Source organism: Meriones unguiculatus, chromosome 14, assembly GCF_030254825.1.
Source record: "Meriones unguiculatus strain TT.TT164.6M chromosome 14, Bangor_MerUng_6.1, whole genome shotgun sequence".
Lineage (NCBI taxonomy): Eukaryota > Metazoa > Chordata > Mammalia > Rodentia > Muridae > Meriones > Meriones unguiculatus.
In genome coordinates, this window is record NC_083361.1 from 2,425,077 (window position 1) to 2,436,675 (window position 11,599).

Below are 11,599 nucleotides of genomic sequence, written 5' to 3' on the forward strand. Positions count from 1 at the left end.
TCTGATTGCTGGTCACTGTGCTGATCCTGCTGTGCTGCTGCTCAGAATGAGAGTCCTCCCGGCGCCGCCATCTTGCCCCTCCCCGAGTTTTTAGGTTTTAAGTTTGGGTTGTATCACTGGAAGTTTATTCACCCCACAAAGGGTGAAGATGCTTAGATTAGTTGGGCACCATATGTTTTAGGTGGCGATTAATATTTACTATTGCTATATCTTCTGGTAATGCTGCTGTTAGAACTAAAGAACTGTTTACACAAATCACCACACAGACACTGGGATTTCTTTAGTTAACCTAGAACACAATGCTGGACAACAGTTATTTCATCCTAAATCTCCAAGCCCTCATAGTTTCCTAACACTTCGATTTCCCACATTATATTAGCTTTTTTTTGAAATCTTAGGTCTGGTTCTTGATCAACGTCAGCTTGTGAAAACTAATTAAACAACATTCTTAGTGTGAAATGTCAACCCTCACTATAAGCTACTTCCTCATTTTCAAAGCATTGGATGAAGATTTCATTGGGTTTTATAGTGGCTTTTAGATTTTGGTAGTCTATGCAAGGAGGCAGTATGGGAGCCCTTGTATCCTATTAATGATTGTTTACCCATGTCTTGACTGAAATACCATGATTTTTATGAAATGTATCTTTCATACTGCTAGATACAGTTGGGAAAAAAAAAGAATATCCCCACCTGGAACCAGAAGACAGATGCTAACCACCAAATGTGCAGATCTCAATGCAGAAACACAAGAACTATGGAAAAGCAAGGCTGCATGGCTCCTCCAGAGAAATTACAAGCCCTCAACATCAAAGTTCCAAGACTCTGGAATGGAACCCAGAAGTAAATGCAGGGTTTAGTTCCTGTGACCTGCTAGGCTTTTAGTGAGTCAAGGATGGACACGATGGAACAGAGAACCCCCACAGCTCTTGTGGAGTCCTGGGAAGGGAGGAAGACTAGAGTGGTGCCTCAGTAGGACTTTTGATGTATTGGATATTGTAAGTCTGGATCACACCTGTCAGAATGAAGGGACTTTCAAATATACTAAACAGCCACTAATATGGCTTAAAGAGCACAGCTAGCCAAGATTTCTGACTTGCAGATAATGTAAGGACTACTACCCAGACCCTCAGGGAAGCTTGCAAGGTTGGTAAGTTTGTTGTATCCTACCTCTCATTCTCATTCTTGATGGAAGCTTCTGTGTGTGTGTGTGTATGTGTGTGTGTGTGTGTGTGTAGTGAGAACACAGCACAGCACAGAAAATAAGAGAAGAATAAATTATTATTATTATTATTATTATTAACCAGATAGAATAATTTTCCCAACTTCTCTTGCTCTACCTGTGAAATATCTACCTTCAGCAAGGCAGTCTATCTTCAGTAAGTCTATTCTGTGTCCACTGTCATTCCTGTCCATCTGGACCGTTCTAAGACACCCCACCCCAAATAGCCTGGTCTCAATCTTTCACATTACCCTCATCCATCCCTGGATCAGTGGGGCAAGAAACTCATTGTGTAGTTTGGTGGCATCCTAGATAAGGCCACCAGTCTAGAAGACACATCAATGTCCTCGGGCGCCTTTGGGGATCTGAAGCAGAAGTGCTGCATGATGTTGGTAAGGAAGAGAAAGAGCTCCATTCTAGCCAGTCCTTCTCCAAAACATTCCCGTTTTCTTAGAAAGAAGACACGTGAAGGTGAAGTTGGGTCTTGCTGTCACCCCAATAGCAAATCCCTGGCTGCATTCTTCATGGGTGGTGGCACTAAGACCCTTAAGGAAAGAGCTACTATCTTTGCCTCACCTACAAAGATGGGGAAGGGTATGCTGCCATGCAGCCTCATCATTTCTTAGAACTAGTTGTGTGACCCGAGAAAGAATTCTACCTTAGTTTGAGCTTTCACTTCCCCTTCATCTGTCCCTAACGTTTGACCATCACATCTCCAGGGTTCAGATACATTGTGCTTGGGAATTCTGGTAGCTGCAGCTGGTTGGCTGAGGATTAGATCCAAGAGAATATTCCAAGATGAAGAGAGTACATGGTTGCGCCATAGGGCAGCTCTGGATGAGCTATCTTTGTTGGTATGGGCAATAGCCTGGCACTAGACAGTGACTTCTTACCAATGGAAAAGGGCACAAATGCATCACTCTTCTTAAACTGCCCCTTGTCATCCAGGAAGTGATTTGGGTTGAAGTCTCTGGGGTTGGAGAAAAACTTGGGGTCTTTCAGCACAGAGCCCAGCATGGGAAACACTTCAGTTCCCTGTCAATGAGGAAGGAGATTTGGTATGTTAGATTTGGATGAGTGTCCTCTTGGCTCAAGGGGGTTAGAAGGGAAAGTTAGGGTATCTCAGGTGAAGATAAAGTAACATATGAGTTGGGGTGCCTCTGAGAGAGGAGCTTTGAGGTATGTGAGGTTATTCTTGAGACAGGAGATGCAGAGGATGTGGAGCTCATGTTCTAGGAGTCAGGATGAGTGAGTGACATAATGTCTATGTTCTGGGGTAGGAGGGTCAGAGCTACTTCATTTGTCTTAAGTCAGGATTTGGGTGGTACTGAATTTAATTGTATGGGTAAACATGTAACTCCTGTCCCTAACACAGGAGCTCTAAGTAAATAAAGTTTGTATTTCTTGAGATTTAATGACTGAGAGGTATGGAGTTGAAAGGCTTGAGTCAGAAACTCTAGGGGGAAAGCCAAGATATAAGAGTCTCTAAGTAGGAGGAGAGAGGGGTGTGGTGGCAGCGAAAGCCAGTCACTGAGAAAGGGAGAGAGGGGCTAGGAGGAGGTTTGTGAGACACAAGAAGAGGGCTGGGTGAGTCAGCACCTTGGGCAGGAGGAAATCCCGAAAAACTTGGTATCCTTTGTGACCCTGGGAGCCAGGCCTATGGGGGCGATGTCTATGAATCTCTGGATCTCATGGATCACAGCCTCGGTGTAGGGCATCTTCAGGCGGTCCTCATACTTGGGCTGCCTATTCCTGCCAATCACTCGGTCAATCTCCTCATAGACCTTGGCTGAGAAGAAGAGGGATGTATTTAGAGGTGTACAAGAACCTCATAGTAGGGGAGAGAGTTCAAAAACATGAAAGCAGATGGAGGCCATGAAACAGTTTGTGACATTGTCAATCATTTTCACTACATACAAGCCATTGGCTTTGTTGGAGAAGCTTCCTGTTAACAGGGACATACCAAAATTACATGGAATTTGCAAGAAATTAGATTTAAGCAAGCAACAGAGGGGACAGGGAAGTAGCATCTTTGAAGTTCAGCTAGCACAACAGTTGGTTCAACAACTAGAGACTGGTAACCACCAGCCATGTCTCTGCCTCTGCAGAGCGAGTATCTAAGAGTCTGGTTTCTTGAGAGCAGTAGGGAACATTGTGGCAGATTAGACTTGAGAATCTACCCCAACGGCCACTTCCTGTCCATTGCAGCCTTACCCTCAACATCTGGGTGTTTCATGAACAAAAGAAGGCCATAGCGCAGGGTGGTGCTGACTGTCTCTGTGCCCGCGAAAAAGATGTTCAGTGTGGTCATTACCAAATTTTTCATGTGGAACTCTCTATTGGGGTTCTTCTTCTCCTGCAGGGGGGGAAGTATTCAAGGCCGATCCACTCCTTATACCTCCGTATCCTTGTAGCTCTGCCCCCACCTTGGGATCACTTCCCCTTGGCCCAGGGCTAAGGTAGGGAGGTGAATCCTGGCTATGTCAAGTTCTGAAAAGTTCCAGAAATTGGATGGGCTCCATTGTTCTAAACACTCTTCTCCCATTCATGATTCAGTTGACTCATCTTCAATGACCAGCTTGGCTGCTAGTTTTTAAAAGGTAGAAACACTTAGGAAAGGATGGCTGGAGAAAGACTCTAAAAACATTGACAGAGATGTCATGCTAGAGGAAGTCAGTGAAAACTAGAGAGAGTTTTTATGAGACAGTCACAGCTTTTAAGAATTATTTTTTATGCATGTAAGTGTTTTGTCTGCAGTATTTCAGGGTGCTATATGTGTTCAGTAGCTACAGAAGCCAGAAGAGAGAGTCAGATCTACTGAGACTAGAATTGCATGGTTGTGAGCTGCTGTGTGGATGTTTGGATTGAACCCCTATACTCTCCCTGATAGTGGAGAGCAGCCCTGTACTCTTAACTACTGAGCCACCTCTCCAGACTGTAGACTATGAATTTTAGGTAACAGGATTCTATTTCTTATTATAAACCTTAATATTTCCTAGAGGAATCTCATTCCTCAATTCTTTGCCTGTCAGACTACGTAAAGTTCTGTCTCAGCCTTCAAAAAGCAGACTCAGGAGGACCACCACATGCATGAGACGAGCCTGGCTTACACAACAAGTTTCAGGTCAGCACAGAGTGCAGGGAATCTTATGAAAGAAGGAGAGATAGGAAGACCTGGAGGTCACAGGAGCTCCACAGGAAAGCAACAGTACCAAAATATCTGGGGACAGGGTTCTTTTCGGAGACTGACACTGACCAACCAAGGACCATGCATGGAGATTACCTAGAATCCCTGCACAGATGCAGCCCACAGAAGCTCAGTCTCTAAGTGGGTTACCTAATAATGGGAACAGGGACTGTCTCTGTCATGAACTCAATGGCCTGCTCTTTGATTACCACCCCCCTGGGGGGGCAGCCTTACCAGGACACAGTAGAGGCAATGCAGCTAGTTCTGATGAGGCCTCATAGGTAGGGAATAGGACCTCCCCTATCAGTGTACTGGGGGAGGGTATAGGAGGAGAAGAGGGATGGAGAGTAGTATTGGGAGGTGATGAAGGAGGGGGCTACAGCTGGGCTGCAGCCTCCTTGTTGTAAAATGGCAGCCATAAGTGGATATCACTGAGCTATTAACACAGTGCCTGGCACACAGCAACCCCATCTACTGCCTAAATCCCCAGTTTGTCTATCCTCTTGAGAATGAGGGCATAGCAGCGGGAACACTGAGGCTGAATGGTATGTTAGTATTGCAATGGAGGTGGCTGGGTGGTCGACTATACCATCCCTCCCAAGCCCATGTCCAACCTGACTAGCTTTGCACCTCTCCCATGCTCCCTAGCTCCTGGGTTCACCTCCAGCATGTGGATGAGGAAGGAGTCGATGAAGTTCCGAGGGGAATTGGGATCCAGAGTGCGCTGGTTCTGCTCCACCTTCTTGGTTATGAAGTCCTCCAGCCCCTGCAGCTCCTTAAAGACCTGCTGCTGTGGCCCCGGCAGGTGCTTCATCACAGAAGAAAGCATCTCATAGAGCTGAGGGTGGGAAGGGAAAACGAAAACAGAACCCAAGAAGGCTGTCATTGGACCAAACCCAGCAGATGTGGTGTCTGTCTTAAGGCAAGGGGCATTTGTACATAGCTTAGACATAGCTCTCTTATAGATTAAGTGTGAGGGCTTGCTCTTGAAGATTTGAAGTGACATGAACTTGGGGACACATGGTTTGGGGTTTCTGATTGACATCTAGGTTGGACTTACATCTGTAGATGTTTTAGCTTTTGGGTGATGTCAGGTGGAAGCAGCTGTTCATTATTAATGGACTTTGGACTGGTGAGTTCTAAGAAGCTTTCCGACAATAAACCAGTGTTGGGTAGTCACAACAGCTAAATTATGCAATTCAACTAGGTGTCCAGAAACAGGGTGTCATATATATTCGTATATATATACTGAATTGTTTTTCAGCCATTAAAAACAAAGTTACGGCATTTTCAGAAAAGTGGGTACAACTGGAGAGCACCATATTTAGGGAATTTAACCAGCTCAGAGATATAAGTCACACATGCATTTTTTCATCTGTGGTTCTGATGTGTTAAATCACGTGTGTATGTATGTATGCATAAATGTGTCAATTGGAAGGAGAAGTCATTCTGCCTCAGGGACAAACCAGACAAACAGGCAGAGGAGGAAAGAGAAAAGTCAAGGTAGGAGGTATGCGGTGAAGAGGTTCAATACGGTACAGTATATGCTTGTCCGAGACATTAAAATAAATGCTGTTTTAAGTAGTGCTGATATTCGCAGGGTTGGCTGCTTTGTTATTCAAACGGCTTCACAGATGGCCATTCTTAGGTGTGTGAATGAGTTGTGTAGGAAGACCCTTACTTGGGTGTTTGGGGTGGGGATGCATTCTATGTAATCAGTTTGGTTAGAGGTCCAGGTGTTTGGGTATTTCTGTGGCTGAGTGTCACTCATCTGCATAGTCCAGTGGATGGAGAGGGCTGAGTGGCATGTGTGTGTGTGTGTGTGTGTGTGTGAGAGAGAGAGAGAGAGAGAGAGAGAGAGAGAGAGAGAGAGAAAAGGACAGAGAGACAATCACACAGAGAGACAGAGAGAGAGAGACAGATAGATATACACAGAGAGAGACAGAGGGACACATAGAGACACTCACTTAGAAAAAGACACAAAGGGAAGCAGACAGGTAGGCACGCAGGTAGACAGACTGCCGCCAGCTGATTTCAGGCAGCTGTTAACTCTGCATTGACATCTGTTCTGGCACTAACTTCCAGGCCATCTTGACAATACCACTTGAGCAGGCAGGGAATTTGGGAGTGAGCTGGCAGCAGTGCTAAGGGGCGAGGTAGGGCATGGCTGAGGCAGGTTACCTGCCCCTTGGATGTGGCTGTGAACTGGAAGATCCCCAGCATCATCCGCAGCAGTGACAAGAACTCTTTGTCCTCATAGTCGAATCGGTCCCCAAAGACAATGGAGCTAAAGACATTGGAGACTGTTCGGCTCAGATAAAATGTGGGGTCAATGGTAGCACCTGCAGGTGAGGGCAAGGAAGGAGAGGGAGACATTGGAAATTGGGATGGGGGACAAAAGCATCACCATGTGATAGCATCAGATGCTTTAATCACAGAATTCAAAAAGGGTACTGACTGCGGCACTGAGCCAAAACCCAGACACCATGCCACAGTGAGGGTCCAGGATACTTTTTCCCCAGCCTGGTTCCCTTCCTGGGTCATGATGCAGCTTTCCTGAGGCTGTCTTCTCCATGGTGAGAACTTGAGGTGCTCAGCTTACCGTTTGTCTTCCGGAATGCCTCGAGGAGAAAGCCCGCCTCCTCTTGGATGCGCTCCTCGATGCCACGCTTGCCCACGCCGAAGTCCCGCAGGGTAGTGATGGAGAAGCGCCTCAGCTGCTTGGCTCGCTCCCCACTACTGAAGACTACTCCTGGGCAGGTGAGAAGGGAACCAAGAGACATCAGAGAAGAGAGGCATGGCTGGCCACTGACCACCCTAGCACTGGCTTGCAACAGGACAGCCAGACGAAGCAAGATACACAGTGATTTGATGGAAATGCTCATGCAGAACACAAGAAGGCACCATGAAACTACGTTATGGGACAGTAAGAAGAAGGAGGACAGATGCAAATGACAGTGACAGAGAAACAGGGCAGAGGATGGAGACTGTGGAGACCTTGGGGTGGATACAGTTGTGAAAGGTGCATGGCTGAGCTAGAAAAGAGAGGGAAATAAGGAGAGAGAACCAAAGAGAGTCTGGGGAGAGGAGAGGATGTTGCCGGAGACAGGACTAGAGAACATATGTTCTGTGATGTCTGGCAGTGGAATCCGAAAGTGCAGAGAGGACAGAAAGCATCCTGCCTGTTCACAGAAGCTGAGAATGACCACACTGGGTTGGAGGGAAGCTTTGGCTCAGGTTACAGGACCAGGATTCGGACAGTGGATTCCCAAAGGTGCAAGAAGAGGACTAGTGATTGCTGTGGGAATTGGGAAACAGGCAGAGAGACAAGCCTCAGATATGACCCAGCAGGAGGCAGTGATGCCCTGGAGAAGACAGCCTAGAGGAGGTGGAAGAGAGAAGGCTGGGAATAGTATGACCTCAAGTATCCCCTGATGCAGTTCCCATCTGGGTCCCCTCACCATAGCCTTTGAAGAGCCTGTTGTAGAAGGCCAGCTCGCCACAGCCACTGAATTCCTCAGCCTGGTCCACCAGAGCCTCCTTGACTGCCTCCTGCCCACAGAGCACCACGATTCTGCGAGGTCCCAGGTGTATAGTGAACACAGGACCATAGCGTTCACTGATCTGATGGAGGTAGGTGAGAGGGTTAGAGGGGGTGGCCAAAACCTTGATGCTGCCTGGGATTCATTCCTCTAGAGTTCAAACAACTATCAGACCAGGTGTCCCAAGATGTGATGCCACATGTCTGGGAATTGGTTGATTCTTTACAAATCCCCTGGCCTAAAATTACACTCCCTCCTGGTCAATACCCTACCACAAAGCTGCAATCAAAATTGGGTGTCACTCCAAAGACTGCATGCGTTCTACCCCTCTGCATGCCCAGCACAGCACCTTCATGAGGGAGTCATACATCTGCTCCCTGTAAAGCTGAAGGTAGTTTCCGATGAAGGGCAGCGGCGTGGGTCCCGGAGGCAGCTTCCCTGCCAGATTCCTCTGCTTCCAGACAGACATCAAGCCCATGAAGCTGAGGAAGGCCACCACAGTCATGAGGAGCAGTCCAGAGGCCAGCATGGTTGCAATGAGGGCGACAGACAGGCAGTGGTGGCTGAACTAGCTTGCTTTTATTCATCCTGAGTTAGAAGGCTGGACTTTCGTGCTGATTATGCAATTGTCTCATTTCATCTCCAGACTGGCCACTTACCACCCATCATGCTCCTAGGTTGGGATGTAGCCAACAATAAAAGAGGAGGAGGCCCCGAGAGAGATTAACAGGGAGTAGAGTGAATTTGAGACCTTTAAGGAGGAAGCACTCCAGGGCTATTTGTTGCAGAGGACAGTAAAAAGAAGCCAGATCTGAATCCTCCATAACATTTATATTCCCGACCCATCTGAGCCTTGGGTGTTGGTTCCTTTGAGAGAAGAATCCTGGGATTCATTGGCTTGAAGCAGGATGAACAGATATAACGTTGAAGGTCCATTTTTCTTTCTTGTTTGAGATAAGCTCTCACTATGAGTCCTGGCTAGCCTGGAGCTGGGGATATAGACCATGGAGATCCACCTGTCTCTGCCTCCTGAGGCCTGCACCACTACCACGGACGCTGGGAGTCTTCCAATAAAATGGGTCCTGAACCTAAGGAACTGGGAAGGAGAGACCCCAGGGGCAATGGGTGGTGGCTCTTGGGGCAGGAATGACTGGGGAGTACCCAGGAGAAGCACACTGAAATCCCAGGAGGGTCTTGGAGTCAGCACCTTGCCCCAGGTGTGGATAGGCCTTGGGTTTGGCCCATGCTATCTCCTGATGCTCAGAACCCGTGGAGAAGTCTAGGATGGAGGGCCTATCTAGGTCTTGAGAAATGATGACAACTCCAATAGGTAGAAAAGTTCTAATTTACCCAAGTCCCACTGTATTCCTTTCCAGATCTATGGGAAAGGGCCACAGGATCACTGGCTTCATTGCTGTTGTTACTGACAAATGTCTCCTATTTACATATGAACTCACTGAGAATGGCACACAGAGAGTGGCGTGGGCCCACATATGTGAAAATCCTGCAAAACTAAAGCTATCACATTCTACCCTTTCAGCTTTCCCTCTCTAGACTTCTTTCCCCACCACAGGAAAGAAAGCACTGAGGAAAATAAAGGTCATCTTTGGGGGCATGGTAAGTGAGCTGATGCCTGGATTGCAGGATTAGCAAATTGAGGTGAAGAGATTTATGTATGCTTTCAGCACATGTAACTTTGGGATGCTAAGGGTGGCCACTGAGAAGTGAAAAGTGAGCCTAGTGTTCTCCCACACTGAAATTCTTCCTTAACAACCAGGACAGGTGCCTTTTGATGAACCTGTGTTCCAGGAAGGTTACCTTTATATCATCTGTGTAATTTCAGCAGTTATGGAGTTGGCACATCATTGCCCTCATTGAGCTTACCACAGTTATAAATGAGCCGGGATTTGACACACTTTCCTCATCATGGCCTGGCCCAGGTCATTGTGGAAGCCCCTGGGTGTTGATATTGGGATCAGTGTCTAGTAGACTCAGGAGGGAGGAGAAAGAAGTTGGCACTGATATTGCCCTTAGACAAGCACTAAGGTGAGAAAGAAGTTAGCATGGAACTTGACACTTGATATTAATAGAGTCATTACTTACTATAAGAGGGACCCTGAGAGTGAAAATAGATGGTTCTTGGATTTCCCTGTGGATTTGGTTCCAGAAGATTCTGACATGAACACTAGGTGCTCGCTGAGGTTGGTCTCAGCTAGACCCTCAGAGGGGCGGTAGGTGGACACTGGCAAGCTTTGATGGATGGAGATTTCATGGTGGTGCCCTGGCTTTAGACAGATAGCAATGGGTGAGTGTGGAACACACATGACTGCAATTTTGCTCATCTCTCTCTATGCTGGATTTGGAGACCTACTGCAGAGGACACAAAAGGCAGAGAAGAAGCAGAAAGACAAGTTGTTTGTTGATTTTGGAGGAGGAAGGGGCAGGGAATGGGATTAGCCTGGGCTTGGCAGGTAGCAACTCTTCTAATTTCCAACCTGCACTTGTGCTAGCCCTGGACCCCACTTCTCCTCTCCCCTTGTTTCCATGGGAACAAGAGTATTTTGGAGATGCTGTGTCTCAGTGAACTTGGCACTAAGGAGGACCCTGAGTGCTCAGGCAGGCTCTCATGATCTGTACAATGAGTGAGAGTGGGAGTGTCAGAAAGAGAACAGAGCTTGGAGAGCTCAAGAGAGATCAAATGTGCTTGTCCTTATTGATTTCTGCAGCTACATGTATGCCAGCGCAGTAACTGAAGTCATGTGGGAGAGACACAGGGAGAAGTGCTCACAGTCACCTGGAAGAGACATGTGCAAGGGCAGTGTCTCAGGACAGGCTTCCAGAGTGAGCTAGTGGGGACTCAGAAACTCTGTTTGATAGCTTCTGTTTCCCCTTCTGGTTGAGTGACTAAGAGCTAGGGTAAGGCATAGGATGTAACCCTAACTTGGGCAGACTCCAATCCTGGGGGCAAATTTATCAGTCTCCCTGAGATCTTCTCTGTTGGCTACCCTCAAGGAGCTGACCTCCTTGACCTACTGAGTGTCAAGACCCAAGTCCTGACTGCATCTACCTCTTGGTTGTGATGTGTGAGTCAATGCATAAAGCCAATAAATATCAAGTATTTTTTTCATTTGTTGTTATCACATCTTATTCTTCTATAAGAAAAAAACAAGATGGGTTTATGGTACCTAAACTTCAATCTGTCTTTTCCATCTCCTGGTTTTCATTTTAGCAAAGAGGGTCCAGCAGGGTATAAGACCAAAGATGTTTCTCCCAGCACCTTCCAGCACTACGAAAGCTAGTTGGTAAGGACCTTTTGTGGAAAGGACCTTGAGTCTGCCAAAAAGCAGACAAGTTAGGCTCTGTCTGCCAAGTTTCACAGCTCTGGTGAAATTTACCAGGACAGGGAACTTTCAGTCTTTGCTTAATCTTCTCAGGAATTGTTTACTAAACCCAGCAGGGCAAATGTCACGTAGTTGCATATGAATATGCAGAGCTGAATTCCAGTCTTAAAGAAGCTGAAGTCCTTCAGTGAGGCCCTACCCATTGTCCACTGATTACCTCCATATGCCCTGCACAGAATTGGCACAGTTCAGTGAAAACTAGTTGAATGACTCTGTTGAAAATGTTGACTGGCAACCAGGCATGGTGGCA

General features: G+C 46.9%; 1 protein-coding gene across 1 annotated transcript; it reads right to left on the minus strand.

Moving 5' to 3' along the window:
• Positions 1-1,316: 1,316 nt before the first annotated feature.
• On the minus strand, positions 1,317-8,500 carry LOC110542622 (cytochrome P450 2A3-like). Its single transcript, XM_060366473.1, is given in 10 exon segments — positions 1,317-1,668; positions 2,113-2,254; positions 2,819-2,842; positions 2,845-3,008; positions 3,434-3,575; positions 5,068-5,244; positions 6,588-6,748; positions 7,009-7,158; positions 7,868-8,030; positions 8,298-8,500. Coding segments are annotated over 10 exon segments (1,467 nt in total). The 5' UTR covers positions 8,478-8,500; the 3' UTR covers positions 1,317-1,504.
• Positions 8,501-11,599: the final 3,099 nt, after the last annotated feature.